General features: G+C 36.2%; 1 protein-coding gene across 1 annotated transcript in view; it reads right to left on the bottom strand.

The window, feature by feature from the left end:
- Window positions 1-27682, bottom strand: part of SLC4A10 (solute carrier family 4 member 10) — a 112934-nt gene that overhangs the window by 39556 nt on the left and 45696 nt on the right. Inside the window, exons 5-7 of the mRNA XM_041403572.1 lie at window positions 21429-21589; window positions 12846-13034; window positions 3530-3621 (exon numbers count right to left, since the gene is read on the bottom strand). Of these exons, the coding sequence (XP_041259506.1) occupies window positions 3530-3621; window positions 12846-13034; window positions 21429-21589 (442 nt within the window). The remainder of the gene's footprint in view (window positions 1-3529; window positions 3622-12845; window positions 13035-21428; window positions 21590-27682) is intronic.

Raw genomic sequence — 27682 nt, 5'->3', positions numbered from 1 at the left:
AATATTTAGAAAATTGTTTTTTTGCAAATGGCTCTGGCACTAAATCAGAATTCAGATATAACACAGTTGCCTGTGTAATGAAATCTTGGTTTTCTGAGATCACAAAGAGATATCTATGCTTCCCTAAGCTACAAAGATGACTGAACACCTCACAAAGTTAAAAAATTATCAGATCTACCTGGAAGATTGGAGACCAAGTACTTTTCAAGGTAAATTGAAAAAGTGAGGTAAATTCTGTTCTCCACTCAAATAATGAAATAACTCTTCAGGATTAAATACATAACTAAGATTCACTCTGCACCTAATTTTGTGTAACAGGTTATTTGTAACTGAGAGGAAGAAAGCATCTTTCAGGCATGTAGAAATCTGCATTCTGTGCTGAGTTTACCTTGTGAATGGATGTATTTAACATTTAAATGCATTTAACATTTAATAATTAATGTATAATTTTAATAATTAATTAATGTATAATTAATTAATAATTAACTGTAGCATAACAAAGTGCTACAGTTGTGACATAGAGGTCCTCTAACATACAGATCACAAAATTCAAATTTGAAATAATCATTCTGTCTCCTGACTACAAGAAAGTATTTCCAGATATTTCCTGTACTATTTATCAGCTTGGGATTCTAATATTGTCTGATATTGTTTAGGTAGTGAAGAGAGACCCATTAAAAGGAAAGTAGCTGGCAGAGGAGCAAACTTAGCAAACACGCCCAAACCCCAAAGGAACTGCTTTCACTACCTAATGAGAGTGGAGGTGGTCCTGGAGTTAATTTATGGCAGTGGCAGAAGCTACATATTTAGAATGCTTCATCTAACCTATCCATAATATACCTCTTATCCCAGGTCTTTAGCTGGAGAGTCCTGATGTGCATCTTAATCTATACCCTAACCTGAGTGACCTTCCTGACCTGACCCTAAATAGTCCAGGCAAGCTTCAATTAAATATGAAACTGAATGACTAATGCAGAGCCCACGTCTCTCCAGGGCAACTCAAAGACTGAGTAGTGGTGGACATCTAACCTGAAACCAAACATAAACTGACATGAAGACAAACTAAAGACCCAACATCCCTTCCTAGTAAAACATATTAATCAAATGTATTTATAAGCAGGGTCAACCAGCATTCAGCACCAGTCAGTTGCTTCCCATGGTATTTGAAAGACCAAACTCTATCAGTATGGGACAGGGGGCTGTCTCAGAAATAAAGATTCCACACAGAGCACAGGAATGTTGCTGTGAGAAGGGATGTGGGTACAGTCTCTTTATACATTTTGTGTTTCAGGACAATTAATGTTCCCTTCAGTCTTTGGCATAAAAAGTAAAAGTGAGCCAGCTGAAGTTCTTAAACCATCACCCCCATTCTGCTCAGCTGAAGTTCTTAAACCATCACCCCCATTCTGCTCAGACAGGGGGTAAAGTGGTGCTGTGACAGATCACCTCCACCTCACCCTGAGAACACCAAGTCCTGGTGGTGGCAGCAGAGGAAGAGGAGTGACACATTTACAAGCAACACAAACCAACTCTCCATGCTACTGAAGTAACACTCAAGACAGCTTTCAGTGCCTGTCTCACATTTTTCATAGGTACCAATACAATCAACACAGTCTCAATGCTATATCCAGATTAAGTCAGCTTTTTGAATCAGCTCCAAATCTGGAATATTAGACATAGCCCAAGGGAGACAGATGAGCAAGGAGAGAATATGTGAGGTAGTCAAAGGTGCTTTTTTTGTAGAAGATAAATGAAATTAATATCTGGAACAAAATTAGAGCAAGAAATCACAATACTCAAGAGAAAATTAGTGTACTGCTCTACTTTCCTCTCAATCTGTGCATATAATTCCAATTATAACCGTTGGGAGTTATTGCAATAGCACATTTCAAGGGGAAACTGCACTTATGCATCTTCAAAAGGATAAATGGATCTATTTAAAGTCAGTCAAAAAGAAAGGTATTGGATTACAATCCTTTACTGTTATTTCATTCCTCCTAACAAAAGTTGTTCCTTTCATATTCCTGACTTCCTTGTTGGTATTTATCACTGTTGAGGTTAGAAAAAGATGAAATGTTGATTTCTTCCAGCTAGTTTAAATGGGAATAGCTCTTTTGATCAGCAAAGCTTCAGCACTACAAAAATAATGAGTGAAGGATCAAATGATGCAGCTTCCATTCTTGTTTAATACAAACAAAATTGCAGTTAGACAACTGACTGGGATTTGGATCCTACAACACTCAAAGCAACTCAATATTCAAGAAAAGCGCTACTGAAACTTAAGTCATTCCCTTCACTTTTGCATAGCTTAATTGTGAATGGACAATTTTATTTATATTTTCTAACCTTCACAAATTTTACATCTTGATATTAGAATACTTGCAAAATGAATTAGTTTTCCTTAAGACTTTAATATAATTATCATGAAACCAATATTGTATTTGGCTCTTTAAAGCATTATAATTTTAGTTTGAAATATGTTTAAAGGATTCATATTAAATTTTTAACAACCTGCCACTGTTTATAGATGTTCTTGCGGCCTCAACAGAAATGTGGTTCATAATACATTCCCAGCCAGCTTCCTTTTTTCTCATTGTCATTGACAGAAAGATCAGTTTCCCCTTTTATTTCAGCCATATACAATTCATAGTCTGGAATGTTCAGTCTAAAATTCAAATGATGCAAATAGCTACTGCTGCTAGGAAATAAGTCTGGCACCAGATGGAGCAATCACATAACTCTACTTTTAGCTCAGCTGCACTAACATTAAAATTCAACAGACTCAAAGTGCTGTTCATCAGAATTTTGGTTTAAATCACCTTTCTTCACTTACTCAACCTTTGTTGCACTAATGTGTCAGCTGAAGCCATCTATCCCTGTCAGGCCTGTCATCTGTATCCATTGTGACTGTCTTAGGTACACACAGACTTCTTACACAAATTAGGATTCTCCTCCACATTAAAGCTGAGAAGCTGTTTGCTTTTCTTTGCTATCTAACATTGAACTGTCATTGCAGTCTCCACTACTGAACAGTTAACATCTTTTGTAAAGTGTACTGAAAGATCTTGGCTTGCCAGAAGAATTAAGTTATAGGTTTACAGAAACACATTCTGTTTGAGACATCTGGAATCCACGAGTTCAGGTTATAAAAAGCATAGTTTGCATTCACACATCACTTCTACAGAGAGTCAAAATCTGAGGTAAATGTGAATTATAGGAATTCTGAATTACTTTCCTACTTAGATAATTTTCTGTTAATTTGTAAAATTTCCCCTACAAATATACACCTATGATATTAAATTTATCTGTGTTCCTAAACTGTGATTTTCTTTTACATATAATTTAGAAAGAAAATGTAAGATTCTGTTTTGTCATACAGAAACTGTACTGCAGTGCACACAAAACTTCAATGTTAAAGTAAAATCTATACTTTACAGATTTTCGTGACTTGCATGGATTCATTTTATTTCATTTTAAATATCTGTTGGCAGTCAGGAAGCTCTCTTCACCATCAGTAGTGAACACTTACCTTGCTAAAGTCAACAGTGCTGTTTTCTCTGCTCACATCATTTTTGTTTTCAATACAGGCTGGAGTAGCCTGTGGGGAAACAACCTGACCTGCTAAAAAAAAGTATCATTATTACAGAATACTAACAGTTGTATAAATAAAGCAACATCCAATAACACAATTATTAGAGCTCTGCACACATTTCATATGATAGATATATGAGGCACCTAAACACAGCATTTCAATTAAAAACTTATTTAGAATAGCACATTCTCAAAAGATAGAACATTCATCATGTGTACTTAGGAACGTGAGGAGGTAATTTTGAAAATATAAAAGATGCAATTGGATATTAGAAGACAAAACTTCTATACCAATTAAAGCATACAATTCTAAAGATATACATTTGGGGAAAGTCCTGCCTTCACATAGCTTTTGTAAACAATTTGAGGAGCTGCCAGTTTTGGGTAATATGTGTCTACAAAACTATTCCTCATTAACCTAAATAGGATTACAAATTTTTACGAAGTTACTCATGTATAAGAATGTCCTGATTATAACAACTACAAAAAACAACATAAAAGTGGACTGGTATAAAAAAATATATTGGAAAATAACTGATTTATAAGCTCAGTATTGAAAAATGTGATTATGGACATGTATAAAACAAATGTTTCAGTAAACACATTTTTTAAAAAATTCCACTGAGGATTTAGTAAAATATTTTAAAGAAGTTTTAAAAATATCTCAAGATAAGAAATGCTTAAATACACCTCAGTCTTGTGGAAACAAAGAGCAAGTCTTTTGGCAAACAGGATTTTGCTAACAAAAGCTCAAAAAGAAAAAAACCAAGTCAAGTAACAAGTCTATGTCATACAAAGCATATTTTTACTTAAAGCCAACATTGTCCCTGCACATGGCCAGAGCCCACCGTGCCCACATCGAGGGAGTGGGGCTGACACAAACCCCACAGGGCACAAAGCCCACAGGGGCACTGGCCATGCCCTGCTTGCCTTCACTCTTTCTCCCTCTCTGGCACATCAGAAGCCACACACAGCTCTGAGTACCACAGTAAAGTACAAGAGGAAGTACCAAATATATGAGCCAACTATCTCTTACTGCCCTAACACATACCCAGAAATAACTACAGAGTCCAGCTGGCCCAGAGTCAGCATCTCGTGCCCAGCATATATTTGTTTCCATAGTGAATAAAGTCTTTCATATGACTGAGAAATGATGATGTGAAAACATTGGTTCTGGTGAAAATCAACCTAAACTTGCACAGTAACAAAGACCATATGTTCATGATATTTGAAGATGAAGACAGTCAGAAGTCCTAAGCTAGGCACATTGTCTGGGCAATTCCAAAAGCCAAAAGCCAAAAGCAGTGTGGCCCCTCACACTGCTGGGGCTCACACCTGCAGCCCAGGCACGTCCCCAGCCACAGCCTGGGCACCGAGAACTCTGCAGGATCCAGCCTGAGCAGGACAGACACTTGCAAGAGCCCCTCAGCCACTGCCAAAATGCCGAAGTATCCAGTTTCTGTCACAGCTGAGCAATACAGGAACCATAAGTCTGGTCATGAATTCCCAACTGAAATACTTGCTCAAGGAAAATGCTGGTTTTCAGGAAAATCAACATGTCATTTTCCACTAGACAAATCTCCCATGACACAAAACAGGTTTTAGACTCATGTGTGCATCCTGGAAGCACAGACAGATATTGCACTTTGATTAGGTAGTACATTAACAGAACGTTTAAAAATATATTGCTAGAAATCCTGTCTTTAAACTGCAAGTATTTCCATTTTTCTCTCTGATTCAGGGCAAGGACAGATCAAAATAAGAATAGAAATCAGGGCTTTTGTTTGGCTCTGCAGTGAAATAAACAGACATGACAAGCATGTAAATCTAAGCAAGTAGAATAAAAATAAAGTCAGGATTCAAATTTACATATGACAAAAATAAAGGATTGATTTTAGAAATCCACATATTAATGTAAATTAAAGGAATACAAAAAGAGCCTATTAATTCCTACATGTCACAGGAGAAAACTTTTGCAAAACAGAAGCCAGAAATTATTACATATGCAAGGTATTTACAAACATTCAATTTGTCTGTTTTGTTTAATTAGAAACTGAAAGAAAAACAGAGTTCCATCATTGTTACACCATGATCTTTAGAAAGTGTATTCCAGCCACATTGTAATTCTCTTTCTATATTGTTTATTTAGCAGTCCTTGAATTATTTTCACAGGAATCATCCTGTAGTATTACAGCTATTAAAAATCATTAATATAAAAAGTGTATAAATTTTATTTCTGTTCTATTTTGGAGATTTTATTAATGTGACAAAAATAACCCTTCCACTTATTCAAATAGAGAAAGCATAAAGTGCTCAGTGAAAGTTTGTCTTAATTTACTCCCAAAAAACTTAAAATCTAGTCATATAAAACCTGCTGACTCTTCATTTTTTCCTTTGAAACATCCCTCTATACCCCAGGATGTATGAAAAGGGAAATAGTTGTAATAATTATGCATACTAATATATATAATACATTAGAAAGAAGCTACGGGAAAGTAACAGAAATAGCAGTTCATTATCTTTCTGTTGCTAATTAGGCATTTGCATGTTTTTTTCTGGACCCAAAAATTCAAGAAAATGAGAGCAGAAATATCTGCCAGAGAAAAATATAGTGACCAACAAAGGAGTCAAAGCATGGACCACCTGTTTAGATGCTGAAGTTTTAACATCATAATTGGAGGTGTCAAAAGCAATCAGCATAACAGTCCAGAGGACTTTTAAACATTGTGTCCACTTTTTTTTAAGGAGAAAAATATGTAAAGATATACATATAAGGAATAAAAAGCCACCACCAGTAAGGATGTGAAGTTTTTAAGAATAGCATATGTTCTTTTTCTGTGCCAACAGAAGACCTCAAACTTTGATTTACCCATATGCTGGAGTAATCTGAAAGAACACAAGTTTTACCTTGAGGCAGAAAGACATGTTTAAATAGCTCTACAACTTTGGACAGCTTTCTGGATCATGGAACAACAAGTTTGGGTTTTTTACTGTATTGAGTAACAATCAAAGATACAAGGTAGAGACAACAGGTAATCTCTTTTTACAAAAAAAAACCCCACCAAAGTAACCCCAGACTCTTGCCAGATTTTAAACAGTTGTCATGGTTTATTACTTCTTTTGTTTGAGCTGAAAATATGGGGTTTAGGATGCTACAAATGGTGAAGGCATAAACCACCAACTTCCTACAAGAGGGAACAAGAACAGCAGCAGCCTCACCATTCCACTCTTTCCTGCCCTCTCCTCACCAGCCCCACTCGAGCACTCCAAGCAAAACGGGTATTTACATGTTGTATGGGGTAAATACAGAACTTTGTTCTTCAAGAGTGCAATGTAATACTTTCAGTCATTATAAAGCTGAAGCCTCGATTTTTCCTGCAGTCTACCTACATAAAGCACGTGAAGAGCTGCATTCTTCGAGAATTCATCAGAGCCATTCACACAGTTTTAGGAATCAAATGCACAGTGTGGTATAATTGAAATATTCAGGGTACATGCAAAGAAACTTAATACATAACAGATAAAACCATGCTATAATTGATGTAACAGCTTTCCTATGTAATAAAAAGCCAATATCAGCACAGTTTTAAATGTATGTTTTAAAAATTTGCATATATAAAAAATGTGTCTTTTTTAGATAATGTGAAATTGCCAGAACTTTGACTAGAGCAAGAAATCACAGAAAAAGCACTCTTGCATGCAAAGTCAAGCCACTTATAAATCAAAATAAGGTCCACATTTGTTACAGCAATAGAAGTTTGCATTTGCAGATACAGTTTGCCATTTTTGAGACAGTCCTGGCAAATTTTTTTTAAAAAATCTCAGTAAATTAATGCCACATGTAACATATTCTTCCTCCCCAAAATGTAGAACTTAAGACATTTAACTCTGTATTGTGGTTGTTATTCAAAATCCAAGATGTCTCTAGAGCATCAATGACAAAAACTCAGAACAGTGTAGTCAGACACAAATCACAGTTAATGGAAACGAACTGGATGCAACCAACACAGCAAAGGAAACTAAACCAGAAAATAAATTGCTTATTTTTCTAAGCCATACATACTTCTTCCCATTCAGGAAAAAAAAAAAATCCTCATTTTCAAATTTCTTCAATCTCCAGATTTTTCATTACAACTAGTCACCAATTTTCTAAATCTAAATGGTCAACACTGTCCAGATCAAAACTCAAAGATTGGAAAACAGTATGTTTTCTTCAGTATATGATAAAATTATAATTAACGGAGCATCTCTGCAGGCTGAATTGTGTTTATGCCTTTAGGCCTCCTTATGAACAACATTTTCAATGAGTGGAGAATCATGTAACTCCCACTGTACCTCCGTAACTACAGGGAGATTTGATGTTCACTAATGATATACAATTTAAGAGGACGAGGAAGAAGGCACTTTAGCTGTTTTTCTAATGCTAGGTCTGAATATCTCAAGTATAATTCACATGAAGTCATGCAGTATAAACTAAAATGCTGTGATTTGCAGTTTTATAAATTGATGCAAGAAAATGAACTTAATAAAGAAATGGCACTGTCCTCCCACCAAAACAACAAATTCCCCAAAAACTTCTCTTCAGTGTGCCACAGCTGCAGACAAAGGCCTGTGGTATTTTTAAAAATCACTATAGCAAGAAGTTGCATGCTGACAGGAAATTGATAGGAAGACATGGGTGTACATTTGAAATGATCTGAAGCCCAAGCAAAAATAGGTATTTATACTACCTCTGAACCTTCAGGGAGTTTACAGAACCCAAAGGATAGGAGATGAGGAAGGTACAGAGATGAGATGAGCCTGTTAGAGACAGACACAACAAAGACAGAGCAAAATAAAGAAATACAAAGATGAATGATAGTTTTATACATACAGATTACACATTTTATCATGGGTACCAGGAATGTAGAGAAAGAAAGAATAAATATCAGATGAAAATGTTCATAAATACAAGTTATATTTTAGTAGTATAAAAACCTGTGGAAAATACAACCTGATTAAACTACATACATTTGAGAAGAATCTAAAACAAGAAACACAGCATTAGCAACCTTAAGGCAGAATTAACTATCGTTGAGTTTGTCTTCTCTTCAAGGAAAGCTGAAGCAATTCCCCTGATCCAGATCCAATACTTCAGAAAACTTGTGAGTATATCGATGGTATTGGTTGTGATTTACTCACAAAATGAAAGTGCATGGTCATATATTTAGGAATCCCTCCCCACCCTCTTCATGGGGCTCCAGGTCATATCCAGCTTTCTCCACGTGATAGTATTGACATGGGAGATTCACATGCTGTAAGCTTGCTCCAAATCAAGCTGATCTTCAGCAAAGATTGGGAAACTGAAGAAGGTAACTAACACCATAACATAACTGAGAATTTTGACTTTTCAGAATACTGAAGGATGCTATCCTAAATTAGGACAAGCATAGGTTCCAATACCTCTGCTTGTGCTCATGCTGCCACAAAACAATGAAGTCCAAACCAGCCCATCACACTACCTGAAAAAACTGGGAAAAGGTTTAAAAAAAGAACATGTCAAAATGAACAGTTTCAGCAGCTCATGCTATTAACTTCAGAGATCCCAAATCTAATATGCCATTGCTTCCTTCAAGCTCCTTAGAATACAAATAAACCTCTGCTTGGAATTTCAGAATTTCTCAGAATCAGACATGACACGTGGTGCAACCCAATTTTCACACTAACAATGTGCCTGCTCTGATGTCAAGGCAGAAGAAACTCTTATAAATGGCATAAGTATGGAACAGAAAACAGGCATAAGATCTTGTTATTGTGGGTAAAGAACACTTCAGCAAGGTGCAGGAAAATAAAAGTAACTTAGCCTCCCATACTCCTCTCCCAAGTTCCTTCCTCTTGGGCTTTAACCAGTACAATGTCTGTTAGATTTCATTAATTTTTTTTAATATATGAATAAATGAATAAAACATACATGTCCCTAGTCTAAAAGTGAAATAGCCAGTCAAAACCTTTAAATGTTTATGTGATGAAAATTTCTTTTCCTACATTTTCACACATCAGTTATTTTTTCGTGCCACATGTGCTTGAACTCTGAATTTCAGAATCCCTTTTATAAAAGGGGAGCGGCTTATGAAATTATTTTAGCACTCCTATAAAACAGAGAGGTGTCATATATTTGCAGTTGTCTTTGGCTTTTTAGGCCACATCATAGGAATTTACAAACACAGCTCAGAGGTATCAGAGTGTGAAACCTACTCATCTCAATAAAAATAGGTTAAATTGCTTTATAAAGCAAACTTTCTAAAGATGAATTTTTTTTCATTTTACCAATGAAAAATTTCATCTTTTTACCTCTCTTTTACAGTATTTATGCTAAAATCACTTGCCACCCTCTACTTTGGGTATTTGGTGTCAAATTAGCCCATAAAAAAAATCATTTTTTCTGCTCTTATGCCAAATTTGACTGTCGTTTTTTATTGGAACATCAAAAGCAGGCTTTTAATTCTCACAGTTTTGATGCCTAATGAAAAGTGAAAGTTAAACACAGCATGGCAGCATTAAAAATGCATGGTAAATCCATAGCACCCTGACATCTTAGCCCTGCAGAGGATGTGAAGAAAAGCCATTGTAAACAAAAGATAATACTACTAAATACAAAGCAAATTAATTAGATGGTCTGACAGATTCATAAACAAAGAAAAATGGAGGGAGAACATATGTACAACTATCTTCCAGCAAAGATATCACAATGGCCTGTCAGTAGTGCTGCCATATATTGAATTAATTTATGTATTCATTTTCAGACTTTGCTCTTGAACATCTGAAAATTGACACATTGATAAGCTACTATTGTCAAGAACTTGGACAAAGAAGGGAGTTTGAATCCTCAGCTGTACCACATAACCCACAGATCAGGGACTTTGAGCTCTGAATCACCTTTTTTACAATCAACAAACTGCTAAGGATTTTTTTCCAGCTCAACTGTCTAACACTAACCCCAAATTTAACCAAAAAGACAGCTTCCTTTTGTGCAGAAAAAGTGTTCCCATGTCGCATTTCAGCAGGAACAAGTGTCCCTTCCAAAGCTGCTGGTCAATGCAGGAGACAGCCAAGCATGCATTAGCACTTCAAGCATGCAAGTAGATGAACAATGCCTCAAATTGATTTAAAAACATCTCTGTCCAAAAAGTTCATGCTTAGGACTTTTCACTGTAATTTAGATAGAAATCTGATATACTTTCATAAGCTTCCTGAATCTCTATTGAATCTCTATTTTTTACATACATATATAATTTTTATTATGTCTATTAGTACATTGAATTTAAATTAACACAGTAAAAGTGACTAAGATTTTTTTAACAGAAATCAAAGCACTCTGAGACATTTCTACACAAGCACATGAACTATGTATTTGGCATTTTTTCATCTTCCAAAACAGGGGCAGACAAATGAAAAACTGTAATATGTCTCCCTACTTAAGAGGATCGCTTAACCGCTGAGTATATAAAATTAGTGTGTTTTATATGGACTTAGATGCTATCCTGATGAGAATTTATTTTGGGGAGGAATTTTGGAAGAGCTAGGAAGTTTGCCAGAAGAAACTCAGGCAAAAGCAAGATGTTTCTGGAGTGAATTACTGCATCAGTTCCACTAACAGACACAGAAAGTTACTGAAATTGAGCTCATGATAATTTGCTCTGAAGGTTCTTCTTGAAGCAACTAATGCCTATTTATTACATAAGATCTAGTGCAAAAAAGCTTAATGGAATGCAAGCTGCCATCTTACATCCTGTGGAAATTAAGTGCAGGATCATTATATCATTAACTTTCTCTAGTGTCTCCTGAATATTAGTTTAAAGTCATCCGCAAAAGCTGTATAAATCAACAAGAAAGTTGCCTTAAAAAGTATGGACAATCATCCTACTTACATTTATTTTTGTGCATTCATATGCATGATCACACACATCTTAGTAAATATTATTTTTTGCTTACTCTTACAATGACACTTTGCCACAATTAAGGTTTCTATTTAATATCCTCATCAGATGAAATTGCATGTTGCCTTTTAGGTCTAGAATCTTCCCCAGGGAAGCAACTAGATTTAGATCTCCTGAAACTATATATGGCAGTGATTGAAAGAAACCTTCTTCCTTGAAATCAAATTAACCTTTATTATATATAAGCAGCCCCATCTTTCCAGATCAGCCACTCAGCTGCTCTCTGCCTTCTGTCCTATGCCTGAGAGCACACAAATTCCTCTTGCAATCCTGACCTTTCCTGTGCTACGGCTGTTTCCTCACTCCCCACTTCCCAAGGTGAAAAGAGATCTCAGTAGGGCTCTGAAACAGAGTGACAGCAGAAGGGACTGGGATTTCACTACAGTTGATTTGTGGAATAGGAGTTAACTGAAAAATATTTGCAAAATTTGGCTGCAAATTTCATAACACAGACCTTTGTTTATGCAAATAAGGAATCAAAGTGGCAATAAGAAGTGGCAATAAGAAATTATCTTTCAATATGATAACCTGCAACAATAATACACCTTGTAAGGTCTTCTATAAAAGCAAGGGGGAAAAAAAAGTTATGCAAACATTTTACTCTAGAACCATTCTGCAAACATCTCATTTGCATTATTCTGATTTTCCTAAAAGGGATTTTTTGAAAGAACAAGGTACAGCCTTTGTGACATCTCTCCAACAGTGTCATACTGAAATGTTTGCCTCATTTTTCAATCCCTCAAACTCACCTATAAAATCTGAAGCAGCAGTTGAGGTCTAGCTAATGAATACACTGTTGTAGACTTAGAAACTATTTAAGCAATCCACCACCTTTTAAATAAATAGGTCCTGGAGAGTCAACAGAAGTCAAAAATAGTCGTACCATATTCCTGGCACTGATGGAACTTGTCCACAACTCAGAACAACCCTGTGCAAAGATGCTCAAGCTCAGTCTGAGAAATTGCACAGGATACCTAAAGCTGCATTGGAAATAACACACCATGCCAGTTACCCAGGATACCCAGCACAGCTTCCAACACCTCAGCAAGACCCTTGAACAGCTCTGCCCAGTCCCGAGTTGTGCAAGGTAGCCAGATTTCAAATTTGAGCAGGTACATTTCTGAATGCACAAGAGGAGCCACTCTCATGCAAAAAGTACCATTTTTACAGGGTAGCTTTTCAGAGCAGAATCACACTGTTAAGCTGTGGGTACAAAGCACATGCAATACCAAACAGGCAGATGCTATTGAAGGCTCAAAATGCAAAATAAAGCATTACCATTTTTATCCATGGAATGGGGCTCAGACTGCTTCTTTCCAATATCAGCAAAGGATCTTACAATTGGGATCCTGTTGCTCAGCTTCTTCTGGTTCTGATGGTGATGCTGTTTCAATAATGCCTCATGCACTCTGTGACGAACATCCTCACTGAGCTGCCCAGAACCCACCTGCTGGTCCAGAATCATGTCTGAAAATATATACACAAACATAATAAAAGAGGGGAAAGAGGAAACTATTTATCTCTTAAATTGCAATAATAATAATATTAGTACCCTATAGGATTACAAATGAAGTGCACCAGTTCCTGTAATGCAACAGAATTAAATGTAAGTTTTAACTAGAAGTGTTTCACTTTCAGGGGGAGAGAAACGGGAAGGGCAGGGACAAAAGGATGCTATTAATATTTAAACATCCTGAAAAAATGATGCTGTTCACAAATTAAGGTCACCTATGCAATGACTTTGAAGTCAGTTCTTAAGCACTCTTACATATAACATATTTAAATCCAGAGTTATGATGGCTATAAGATGCCTTGTCTTTTCCAAATAACCCCTATTCTATTTCCTACAAAGGACTGGCTGTGAGGAAACATTTTTTTTTATTCCCCTTGTTATTTACCACAGATCACAGTCTTTCTTTCTTGCAGCTATAATTGCAATACCTTCAGTGTGGTGACTAACAGTGCAATGCAAAGAAAGTTCAGGTAAGATAATACAGAAAAATTGCTGCATTATTTGTCAATACCAAATAGAATCTATTTATATTGCCAGATGTAGTATCATGTAACATGTTACTGCAAGAGGATAATTTCGAGGAGATGAGAGCGAAACTGATCCCCCTGCTAAGAAATTACAACCACTTTTGCAGCGCACTAGAAGAAAATAGTTTTACATATTCATATTCAACACTATTTGCTTATTTATAAGTGTAACTCTACTTGTATGGTGTCATTCCTGGAATAACAGTATATTTCAAATAAAATATTAAAATATATTAACTGTTGAGGATGATGTCAATATTTAAGATTATCCATTTAGGAGGGAAAATTACAGGAAAACAAAAATCAAATCCGTATCCTCTTCCTTTCCCTAGGATGCTCTGCTAGGCTTGTTAACAGCCACAGAAGCCACAGGGTTGGTGCCAGTGTGATGACTAACAGTTTTTATTTCCTGCCAGAAAGAAGAAAGTGGCTTACTTAGAGTTTTTTGGGTTTTTACAATAACTACCCTTTTACTGTTGCACTGCTACCACATGTAATAAGAAAGGAGGCATTCAGTTTTGGAAAGAGTGAAGATGCACTTTCTTGACTTGGTATTTCCCTCCAGCTGTCATTCTTTTAACGTAGACCCAGTGCAGTAGAGTTGCAGGAACTCAAATACAGTCAAATTTCTGACAGATTGCATTGATTGCTGTATTTTGACCCTTTTTTTCAAGCCCTGCACAGATGTGAGCTAGAATAAGAAAGACTGTGTCCATTCACCCCTATCATTATGGAATTCCTTTTCAGTTTCTTCCCAAGCTTCTCAAAATATTTTTTAAAAGCCCAGGCCCCTGCAATATCAGTAACAACCTTAATTGCAAAGATTGTCTTGAAAACAAGAGCAGCTTACCATACTTACCAATTCCAAGAGTAAATGGCCAAAAAGAACATTTTAAACATTTAATTTTCAAAATAGACTGTAATCACTTAATCCTGTAAGTAGAAGAGCCTACATGCTCACATCAGTTGAAGCTGTCCATATTTCAAAGCCCTGGTCTTCACTTTTGTATCTAGAACAGGCAGCCATTTCTTCACACTCCATAAGAAAAAAAGGAGGAAAGAATCTTTGTTTTAAAGAATTTCTGTCTTGAATGCCCTTTTAAATTCTGCACAGCCCCCTTCAAGCCAGAGACACAGCTTAGCATTTCATTTTTCAAGGACGCTTCACTACCATATGAAGCTTTCAGAAGGACGTGGAATCTGTGGAATAGCCAGCTGCACAGTGCTACCCGTTCTGTTAAATGCTCACCCTGTAACATTTCTGCTGACATCAAGTCAGTAGAAGTAGGATAAAGTAGGATGTTTCTTCAGTAAGGAATCTTGGTGGATACTGGAACCACGAAATCATTTTTTCAAGCTGTTAAAGACAGATATTCTCCCTGACCTGGTCATTTAAAAGAATTCAAAGAAACTCGTGGTTTCATATATTTCAAGAATGTTTTCTCCATTCACACTCAGTTGCAATACATCAGCTGTATAAAATTAATTTTGTGAGTAAATGTGAGCAATGTGAGTACTTTAACAAGCTATTACAGTAACTGAGCTGTAACTCATCACCACCTGTGAACAATTTACCCAGGCTGTGAATTACAGCACTGGGGTGCAGACAATTTGTATCAGTTCAAATGCAGCATGGCTCATGTGTGGCCCAGCAGAGAAAATTCCATCTGTCCCACCTCTAGAGTCGGCAAGGATGCAAAAGCAGGCTGGCTGCTTCCACTCACTCTGGAGGTGTCTGTTACACACTGTAGCTTTCTACAGAGACGTGGCCAGACCCACGTGGAGATCCCACAGGTCCAGGAAAATGGACAAAAAGGAGGCTCTCAAGCATGGCGAGAGCTCGCTCCCCACTGCACCAGGTTCACAGTGTGCTCATCACCTCATGTGCAACAACACACAGAATGCTCAGGTGAAACATAGAATAAATTTATAGAAAACATACTGGATTTCTATCAAAAAACCTGTGAAGTCCAAAAAGAAATTACTGGGCTCATGTTCTCCTGATGTAGGTTAGCACTGACAGTTTACAGAAGAAACTGAATTCAGTGTATACCAGCAAAGGTGCTGGTATTCAGACTTTCAAATTTTATAACTGTACAGTTGTAGGACAAAATTAGAGATTAATGACAAAATGTAAAACACACAGGCTTTTATGTGCATCACGATTGCAGTGATAGCTGACTACAAAACCTAATTTAACAGCCACAGTTTTTCTGGCTTGTGGTCGTTGCCCTTAAAGACAGGGACGAAGAAACCAAGCAACCCTAATGCATTGCTTTATGGAAGACATTCAGGTGGAACACCATCCTTTATCTTGATGGGTCTCTAAAGAGGAACCCACATATATCCTTCCCTTGTGAGTAAGAAAGGAGGAGCAATACAAACCCAACAATCAGGATTCATGGGCTGCACTTGTGAACCAAGACCCATTTACATCGTTCAGTTTGTTTATAATCACCATTGTATCTAAGCTGGCAGATTTAGCAGCTCATCCAAGAGGGCAGAGCACTCCAGTGTTTCGAGACACAGATTCTATTTCCAGCTTTATCTGAAATGCTTTTGTTCAAATATTCAAGTATATAGTACTTGAAAAGGAAAGAATGAAAAATGTCTGCTTTTTAAAATAACAGTATGTAATTTTACTGAGAAACAAGAGCCGGTATTTCACAAGACCGTAAATTGCAGAGACAAGGCCAAAATTCCCGGCTTGCAGTTCAGAACTGCAGGCACAGTGAATGCCTCATAAAAATAAATTTTGCAAGCAAAGATTGACTTGTGCAATCTAAAAAAGATTCCTACAGTTGTGGCTATCACGGGAAAACACAAAACAACAACACAAAAAGACAGCGCTACTTAGAAGTTGGAAGGAGATCTACAATTTACCCGCAGACAAAGGAGCAAAACCTGACAGTTTCTCTGCAGAGGTTATTGCCACATGCTAAGCTGAAAATAAAGCAAACAAATGCAGGAACCTGGGTAAGTGAGAAGGTGAAAGCTGAACAAAAGACAGGTGTAGGGTCAAACAGAGAAGCAGATTACTCACAGGCAATCCCACGCTTTATTACAGTGTTTGTAATAAAAGTTAAATGTACCATAAAAGCACTGTCAGAAACATAACACAATGTGAGTGCTGCAGATGAAACAAAAGGTTCCAGTGAAATAAAATCTCAACTTGAACCAGTTAAGATATGTGGTTATTATGGAATAATATAGCTTAAAGCAAACAAAGGTAAAAGAAGACTTGTTCAGATTGAAAGCTTAACATGATATTAACGAAATCAATAAAATTGCACACTTGGGATGTAATGCCCTGAGTTGCTGAGCACAGAGTCTGGTGACCTCAATCACAAGATTAAGCTGTTACACAGATTGAAAATTCAGTCGTGAGGAACATACAAAGGACTGCTTGGGAAAAAATAGTCAGATCTTGGGAAAAAAATAGTCAGATCCTGGGATTGGAAAGGAAGGGTAGATTCAAACTTAATTTTAAAAAGAAACCATTATTACAATAAAACCATTTAAAATAAATGGGAATATTTCAAGTATGTGCAAGTAGCCAAAGCTCCACTGTGAGGACACAGTTTGTATTTGACAAGGTTTGACATTTGTTCGCAGAACACTGCACAACTACAAGATATATGCAAGTTCTATGGCTCATGCTGGAAAGAAAGTATTGCCATTAAAGGCTGGACTGAATAGTTTTTGAACCAAACAACAGAAAATGGCATCATATGTTAAATAGAGGAACCTTTTGGGTTCATTCAGTGGTTATAATCAAAAAACCAGATGGTAATCTGAGAATCTACATGGTTTCAAAGGAACTAAATGAAAATATCAAAAGAGAACATTTTCATCTGCCAACTTGAACAACACAGTGAAGCTGCTCTCTAATGGTACCGCCAGATTCTGGCAAATACATCCTCAAGAGACAAGCTCCAAAATAAACTGTTTTGATTACATAGATTTTTCAGACTTCCTTTTAGCATATGTTCTATACAGAAGTGATCGATGAAATATTACTACATAATGTTCAAAGGAATTCCTTGTGCATGGAGTGCTAACTTACTGATACAGGAGTCAGTGCAAAGACATATGAAAAAATAACGTCACGTATTAGAAATAGTAATAACTCCCCCAAAATATGTGTAATAAAAATTGCATTTTTAAACAGGATAAAGTTCAGCAGAGGAACTGAGCTCCTTGCCAGAGACGCAAAATCCATCTTACAAAAATTAAGAACAATTTGAGAAATTCAGGAACATGCTGTTCTGATGTATGATGACAGTGTTGGAAATTCATCTCAGAAGTCTCTATTATAATAAGATGCTGTCTGTGAATTCAGCACCATAGGTATAAATAAGCTCTTTTGCAGCAAGGAAAATTGTGTGTCTGTCCAAAGAAATACACAATCTTGTAGATGAAGTAATTTTTATATATGACAGTTGGAATGAAAAAGACCTAATAGAGAATGGACATGCTGGAATAGAGGATGATTTTAAAATTCTCACCACATAAACAGTACCAAAATATTTTTATGCAGAACTGTCAGTGTTTCTAGGGATAAAATACAAAATACATGGTCCTGCAAACCATGCAAACATTACAAAAGATGGTTTTCATCTGTACATTTTACCACAAGCCCATTAAAGTTTTAAAATACATACTTTAATAATAGAAATTCTCAAGGCCTAAGTGCTAAGAGTTTAATGCATTAGTGAGTAAGTGTTTATAGATTAAAAGCCTTGAGTGAAACAAATAGGAATTCTTAGTTTCAATTTAGAAATAAAGTTTAAGTACACCTCTTTCAATGATATGAAGACTGGTAATGCATTAATAGCAATGTAATTTGATATTGGAATATAGCCCAGATAGCAAGACATCACCAATAAATACACAGCACACATTTCTCACTAACAGAGGCAAGTAAGAGGAAAGTACATGTGCACAAATAATGTATTTGTTCTCAAAAGATGATGCATTATAGCAATGTAGTAAAATTATCAAAAGATTGCATTAAAAAATCATAATGTTAAACTATGAATCAGAAGCACAATAATCAAATTTAATTCAGGAGTGCCCCTTAAAACCGTAGGGCATAACCAGTTTTCACAAACTCTCCTAGAGGTGGTGTACACAGTAACAGGGAAAGAAAAGCAAAAGTGATCACCAGGACTGTTGGACAAGCCTGGCATGAGGATGTATAGCAAGCCAAATAACAAGAGCTGAATGCTGAAAAAAAATTTGAAGTCAAGAGGTGAGAGCAACCATTTCCTTAAATTCTAAAGTGTCAGGACTGTCAGATACAACTGGAATACACAACAGTTCCTGGTGAAAAGAGCATTTGCCTTCTATAGCACAAGATAAGTAGGATTCTAACTACCAGCATAGTATATGCAACTGGCTGGAACAAACAATAAAGGATTTCCTGAGTGTGGCATCACTTCCATGATGCAAAACTGGCACATTGAGAGGTATCAGTCCTGCCTAATCTTCAAGTCCAGCAGTCATTTTTAAGTAAAAAGAATTATTTGTCATATCATTTGGAATTATCACATTTCTAAGATCCCCAGCACACAGACCTTAGTGGTGTGCTTTTTACCACTACCATCGTCTTCCCTTCTTGCAGTGCTGCCTACTGTGTGCCACACTCTAGGCAACATTGTCTGGTCACTGGAGACCAGGACTTACACAGTAAAGTAAAGTATAGCAGTAAAGTTAACAAATTACAAAGGGACTTGATTGAAGAAAAGTTAAACAGAATTGCTACAAGTAATATTAACAGAGAAAATAATTGCACAAATAATATCAACAGAGAAAAGCAACCGGAGCAACTTTATTTCTGGAGAAAATAGAAAAAAAAAAAAATCTCTTCAAAGAAACCTGACAGAATGTGCGTAATTTACAGAATGATTCACTTGCCTGAAGCACCTGCTGCAAAGCTTTTAAAAAAAAGAATAGTTCATTGCTTATTGAATCTGCAGAGGAGGAAAAATATAATCTTCTCTCGAAAACCAAGCACAGCTCATGCAAACCTTCTCATGTGTCAGGTCACATTATCAGAAAGGGATGCCTACCACTTCAAGCAAATAATAAAACAAATAAACTGCATCCAAATCTGCCACAACAACAGATACCTTTTAAATTAAAATGGTACATTCCATTTAATCAAAGTCATCCTAAAGCCTCTTCTCAGAATAGGTTTTCCTAATCAACAAACCAAGATAAGCCACAACTAGCTGACTTATCATAGCGTGAGGGTAACTCCCCAAATCCTCTGCTGAAGAACAACTTACACCTGTGGTGAGTTTCAACATTACTATTACAAATGCTCAAATCCTTGGCCACCTTATTAGAAACAAAATCAGTACAACTAAGGATTGAGATTATAAACAGTAATTAATTGGGGTCTCATTATATTGGAAAATATACAGTATCTTTCAGAAACAGGGAAAAAAAGGATGTTCCCTGAAGTTGGGGTTTTTTTGCATTCATCCTTACTTTTTTACCTACTAAAAGAAACAATTCTGGAAGGGCTCTCTTAGCTGACTACAGACTAAACTGAGTGATTTCTGGATTAAAAAAGTAAAGCTCAAGATTGAAAAACCCAGTGGACTATTTAAGCAAAAAAATGATACAAGACCATTAAGGAGCTGACCAAAGTAGTCCTTAATTATTTATAAATAAGTAATAAAGCAGCATACTGATAGACACCTTTGTTCTTTCAAATGAGCTGCTTTATTCTTCATGTTTATCTTTTATCTTTATCAAGATAAATTTTGAAGGTCTAATTCAGACTATGAGTCATGGAAGAAGCAGATCTCAGCACAGAGTAGAAACCCACACAAGTTTCTGTAGATTTATATTAATGATATCTTGCATCAATTTGACATAAACAATTTGGGAAAAGTAAATTTAAAAAGCAGCTACCACAATCTGAGCCAATTTTAATTCCACTGTTAAATATAGCCCACCAAACAATATCTCCCCTACAATTTAAATAAGCAAAATTAATTTTATATGGGGCTTACATAGATTTATATATAATTCACAAAGCAGTTTCTTGATAATCTTGAGTGTTAGAAAATTTTATTACTTTGTCTTTTGTATCTTTCCAAAACCAGTTACAGTCTTTAAGAGAAACCCCAGGAAAGCAGGAAATGGCATTTAGTCTCAATCTCACTTATACTTTTGGGAGAGAAGACCCACCCATTATGTTTTGTCTTGCTCAGAAGCTCACACAAGCTCTAGAATTGCAACTGCCAAATAAACTTCTATTGGAAAAAAATGCATTCAACTTTATCTTAAGTTAATGTACCTAAAATTTCTTTTAAAAACTTACACTGTATCGTTACTCCTGATTTCATTCTCAACTCAGAGACTTATCTGTTTTCATGTAATTTAATTGCCATAAATACTTCCATATATTTTGGGGGGGGGGGGGTTTAAACTAGATTGCCTGCAATTAGCATAGCACTATATTAAGTTTGTGGAAGTTAGCACACGCCTCATTCACATGAGGCAGCATGGCACAAGCAGAGAACATGCCAGCGCTAATTAAATCCATCCAAACTGCCCTCTTGCTTCCATTTTAATTTTCTTCTTTATTTAAAAAAAATTGATTCTTGAAGCAGCAGGTTCCACATAGAAAATATAAATAGAATATTTACTAACTGTGCCAGACGTTTCTTTTCTAGTACACTGAGAAAAATATTTCCTAGGAATTTCTAAACTGAACTGATTATTATGCAATAACTTTCTTGGTAAGCATTTAGTTTTTATTAAATAATTTACATAACCAATACATGAAACATTGATACATACCTGCAATTTCTTCTATGGAGTTAGCTCTCATGTCCAAAAGAACTGTGCCATTCAGGATGCAGCTCCTCAGCTCAAACAAGCTATGAAGTGACAGTGTGGCAACATAGGGTTTGCTCCACCTCTCTCCACCATCCTCTACATCTTCTTCAAACTTCAACCACCTATACAAACAATCAATTTTATAACTCCATTGTGCATAAGAAATGAAAACTTAATTACTTCTAGGAATGCTGAAAGTACAGACAAAGATGTTAAGCATGTTTTTAGACCTCACTTCATTCTTCCTTTTTAGGAAATATGAGAAACTTCCACTGCCTACTTCTTTAATAATGCTGTATTATATCATTTTTGAATTTAAGTTCTGACCACAGAGATTAAGAAAGAAGTATATTAAGCAATTATCTTTGCACTCTACAAGCACTTTGACTAATTCTTTGCATACAATATTTCTGTGATAGAATAACAAGTGGTATGAAAAGGAGTCTAGAGAAACTTCAGTCATGTAAAAGGATATGTGAAACTGGCATGAAAGGATCAAGTATTTTCTTACCATCCAGCCAGGTGAACCTGCTTGAGACTGAATTCTCTACTGATAAATATTGCAGTTGAAATGTTAAAAGAATATTAAACAAACAAACAAACAAACATCTGAGAAATCACACAGTGATGTTGCTGTGTGGAGCCCTGCAGCCCACCAGCCTAGCAAGGTTTGAGCAGCTGCAAGCACAGCACATGCCTGAATTGCTTGACTCCACAGCTCTCAGCTCTTTTATATGGACACGGCAGAAGAGAAGTCAAGCAGAGCCTCACACCTGGACAGCATCTTCACACATTTCCAGACAGCAGGGAAATTTAAAGCCTTAAGACCTTTAAGGCTGAAAAATTTCCAGTTTTACCAAGCCTCACAGCCCAGCAAAGCAGCTATCACAGCTGTCCTCTTCTTTTCCTGGGCCACCTGTCTAGCTCTGCTCCTACTTGTAAAATAATCAAGTGTTCCCACATTTTAGACATTTTTCTCCTTTCAGTCCTTGTGTAATAAGTTCTTCCCCTTTTGCTGCCATCCTGCAAGCAGCCACCACTTCACTGACCCACTCACGTCAGTACATCTGCTCCTTTCCTGATGCATTCCATTTCTTGGAACTGTCCCAGCTGCCTTCTAATCATTCTCTCATTATTTATAGAGACAATTTGCCTCAACTCCTTGGGTCCTTCAAAATCTCCAGTCTCCTATGTCTAGCCCTCTCCTCCTCTTTGTACCTAAACATTTTCCCTCCATTTCCTCTGTGAGCAAACTGGCCAGTTTCTCTACTTTGTCTTTGCCCACGAGAACTCTTTCCTCTTCATCAGACCTGTTCCCCACTCCCTTTGCTGCATTCTGTTTTCTCTTCCCAGCCCATCCCCTCCACCTTTGCATTCCTCCAGAGAAGCAGCAAGGAGGACACAGCACAAAAATTTGCTTCCACAAAGCTGAATCATGAAATTGAATTTGCATATGCAAATGAAATTTTCCAAATAAATTTTCAAAACTATGTCCAAAGGGACATCAAACATGATTTAACATGTTTGTTAAACTTCACTTCTCCCCATGAAATGCAGCTATACTTTTAAAGGGAGGCCTACAACAACTCAGGGAAGAAGCATGTGAGAAGAAAAAATAGTTCTTAAATTGTTTTTCATTTTGCAGTTACACGTGAACTCCCTAAGAAGAGGCTGCTCCTATCTTACTCTTGGCACTCTTGTTTCCAAGCTGAAAAATATGCAGTACCTATTTGTATCCACAGCATCACAAATATGGTGCATTTATTGTCCTGTTTAAACTGTCTCCCAAGACTCTGCAAAATACCTGCATTTTTATCTTCTCATACCTCCATTTTAGTGTATGTTTTTAATTTATAAGATCCTTATGTTTGAGTATTCTTAATTATTTCTGTTAATACGTGTTATTATTAGTGTTATTATATATCTTATTGTTTCTATGCTTAGCTTGTTATATCTTTTATGCTGATTCAGAAAAAAATTTAAAATTGTGCTCCATATATTCTAAAAACAATGATCCAAGCACACAGTTTGACAAAATATCATCAGAAACCTCATACTGTCATTACCTTTTGTTCATGTAAGTCAGTCTTCAACACTGCTTATCTGATTATGCTGCTGCAGTCTGTCCTTGATATTTCCCAATTTAAATCTACTGATCAGTTGTAAACAGATTTTAAAAGAGCAATAAAATACAAGCATGCTCTTAAAAGTCTAAGACAGATGACTGGACAGAGGCAGGCTTATTATCAGAGCTTGTAATAACAAACTAGCGACACAGAGAAGTCTAAATCGTTAAAACAGCTGTAATTAGTGTTTATAGTGTCAGACATTAATGCTTACACATTGGTGCATAAAAATCCATAGGAAACTATTGCTACTACTCAAATAATTAGACTTACCATTGTGATCATCTATCTGAGTTCCCATGAACTGCAATAGTATAATTGTATGAGTTGCACCCCATTTCCTACTGTTGCTGAAACTTAGGTGTTTAAACACATTACCATACATTGTTACTCAATGAGCCAACAAGCCAGAACATTGAATTAAATCAAGTCCAGCTGGGAGCATTCTATGTTTGGAATAAATTTTTATTTTGATTTTAATAAGCATATCATAAGTTTACTAATTTCATCGAGGGAACATCATGATACTGTTTATCACCTATCTTTTCAGAATTATTCCTGTTATGTCAGATAATCCTTATTTAACATATCAAATAAGAAACAGTAGCAGTAAACAAAACAACTCTAATCTTATGCAGTCTTTCAATTCTAAGTATTCAGTGGTTTTAAAAATCATAATACCATTTGATCAATCCTCTGAATTCATGAGCAAGGCTCCATGACAGAAATGGCTTTGAAATCCAAATTCAGGCATAAATCCCAGTTTGCCAATTTCGTACTCCTTTTAGTTTCTCATAGACAAATTTCAATATATCTACGTTTGCAGTTTAACCCCTTAAATTGGTATGATTGACAGATCATACCTAAGCCTTTCTTAGTTTCTAGGGGAACACCATCAGCCCCTATTGAGCTCATGTCACACACATCCCCTGCGACTGGAACATATCTGGAGCTATCTCTGTTGTGTCTGATTGCATGGAAGAGCACTTTCATCCTTACAGCTTTCTTTTACTGGTAGACTGGCATAGGTCTATTGATAACACAGTTTAGTTCCTCTGACAGAATGCTTGCTAGAAAAAAACATGCCAACAAGAGTATCAGCTAGGCATGTCACTATAGGAAAAATATTACTCAGGCTAGGGTGTGTACATACACACACCTTATGTATATGTCCTACCTTCTATAGCAATCTTCATCACTTTCTCAGGCATCAATAAAAGAGTGCATATGCTTCATTTTGGACACAGCTACTGCATTTTCTGCACAATATGAAGTGGGTGACTGTATTTTATCTATTTTGTAGTGTGTTATGTGTGCAGCAGAGAGATGGAGTACATACTCACAACCTGCTCAACAGTTAATGGTTTTCATGTAATATTTCAATCTGTATCAATTTCCACATGAGCTTGTGCCTGCCCACCCCAATTTGAAAACCAACCAAAGAACACAAGCATGTCAGTAAAAAAGCAGGACTGAGAAACATGTTTCTTGTGACCCACTTTCTTTGGAAGAAAGTTTTGATCCAGGGAAAATGCATTATACTACCTAACTCTCCCTAATCCATTCATTTTCTAGTCACTCTTAACAATTTACTTTCTAAACTATGGACACGAGTTTATTTTCCTAACTGTGCATTGAAATTTAAGCTTAAGCACTTTCCTCCTGGTTCCAAGGTTCTTTATATTTTCCTCCTTACTACACAATTTCTTCTGCTCCATAAAGACAGTGATATTTTCCAGATATTTTTGGCTGATGCTAGCAGATAAATGAGTCCCAAAAGTCTGGGTAAAACTTGCTACAAATCAGGTGCCACTTTCCAGCCATGACACATGAATTGCTTTCCCAACACCTGTACCTTGCAGGTGTATACACCTTGTTTGGGTGTATAAAATAAATCCAACTCTTACACTTCAACACGTTTCTCCACAAACTTACCAGAAATTTTTTTTCCAGAATAGAAACTATGCATCATCTCCATAGAGAATGCACAACTGTACAGCTGGGCCACATACAAAAACTACTGTAAGAATGACTATTGATTTTAAAAAGTATGTGTTTATTCTGGCTTGAAATCAATTGATGGAGAAAAAAAAACATTTATCCCTATATCAACATAACCAAGTTATTCATTCCATTCTGCTCACTAACTAATTCCATGCATAGGACAGTCTAAACCAGATCCTGGAACAGAAAAGTCCAGTGCCCTTTCAATCAAACTGAAAATACCAAGATACAGATGTACTTCATCAGAGTTACCCCAACACTTCAGTCCAGGTGCACCAAGTGCAGAGCTTGGTGAAATGAATACATAACCACTTAGTGCTATCACTCTCATTAAATGTAATTAATCTCTACCTGAAACTACATCCAAAGCCCAAACAGTAAGATTTAAAAATATTTCCAAATGACATTTTGCACACAGATGAAAAACATATAATAAATGAATTCAGATTGTATCTTCTCCACACCATAATTTTAGTCAAATCAGAATTTTGAAGTCCTGCATCAACCACAGGTATTTACAGGGACCCACTGTATTAATGTCTAAGCACATGATCTTGCATATTAAACACCATCCCATTTCTATTACTCTACTCAAAGCCACTTGGCTCTTGGTGTATGATACCTTTAGCTATTTCTAGAGGAGTAATACCTCCTAATTTCTTATTATCAGCAAGTTTCCTTATTATAATCCCCTTTTTCAATTCAATAATAAATCTATTTACTAAGCCTCATTCTTCAGGAGTTAGCTGTCACTTCCTTCCACACTTATAGTATAATCTCTCAGCATGGCCTGTTGCACCTCTTCAAATAGTTCCTGACCTAATAGAATTTTTAAACTAGAATGCAGTTTAAGTAATACATTCTCACTGCTGTACCATATCAAATGCTTTGCTTAGAAAAATTTAGATCCACTGTTTTTTCTTTGCCAGAAAAACAAACATCAATTATCTGATTAAAGAGCATTATTAACTTAGCTTGACATGACATACCACTGTATTGCATTTTATCCAATTTTCCACTTATCTCCAAGTCTACAATTTTCTTTCCTTCAAGAATTGTATGGCTCTGAAATTGGACTATAGGGGCTCTGTTTGCCCCAACCATTTTTATCCTTTCTTTAATGGTACTGCTGTGTTTGGATTAGTACAGCACACCTGACAGACTCACAGAGAGACAGGAATTGCCCTACCCATTAAATACATGTTTTTTCTCCTTTCTGGGATGGAAATCATTGCACCCTCTTATTTGCACAGAGAAGCACTTTAAGTCTTATCTTCATTTTGAATTTGATCATTTCCTTGCCATCTCCTTTTCTAATCAGCCACCCCATGTCAAATGCAGTCAGAAATCTGGGGATCCAAACTGAAAAAGACCATTTATCTTGACCAGTTCTTTCCACACAGCAGCCCCAGCCTTCCTTTCTTTCCATCTTACTGCTAAAGCTAATGAAAATTTTACAGTTACCCATTATGTCACTCTTGTATTTTCTGAGATCCAAAAATGTCATTTTCTTCACTGTTTTTGTCTTGCTTTTTTTCAACAATCTCGTTTCTATTAAACTTTTTTAATTCTTCATTTCACAACAACAGTTGAGAAGGGTGTACATTAAACAGATCAACCAAAACAGAAATTTATTTCACCTACTCTTTTTGAATTCTACCTTCATCTGAACCACTTGCTGACAGAAATTGCTATAATTTTCAGAAACACAATTCTTTAATAATTTGCAAAGGGATTTTTTTTTAAGTTGATCTAAAGAAGTTGCTATTTCCCTGCTTAAAAAATAACATAACACGCAGTGATTTTTACTTTTTCATTTCAATAGAAGTTGATACCCCTCCAAGAGAAGTTCTATGTATTCCCAATCAGTATGAGAACATTGCAGATGATTACCTTGATTAGATTTTCTCTCTCTGAATATTAATAAGATTATTTAAGAACACTACTACCTTCCTTGTGCAGCACAATCCCCATATGAGAATTTTCTACATATAAAAATCTATATTTACCATCTGTCTATGCTGCCTATGAACAGGTAATGGAAGGGAAGGTCATAGAAAATTTTTTGGCCCTCTGGGAAAGCAG

Source organism: Onychostruthus taczanowskii, unplaced genomic scaffold (assembly GCF_017590055.1).
Source record: "Onychostruthus taczanowskii isolate IOZ18803 unplaced genomic scaffold, ASM1759005v1 scaffold20, whole genome shotgun sequence".
Classification (NCBI taxonomy): Eukaryota; Metazoa; Chordata; class Aves; order Passeriformes; family Passeridae; genus Onychostruthus; species Onychostruthus taczanowskii.
This window is presented reverse-complemented; position numbering and strand designations above follow the sequence as displayed.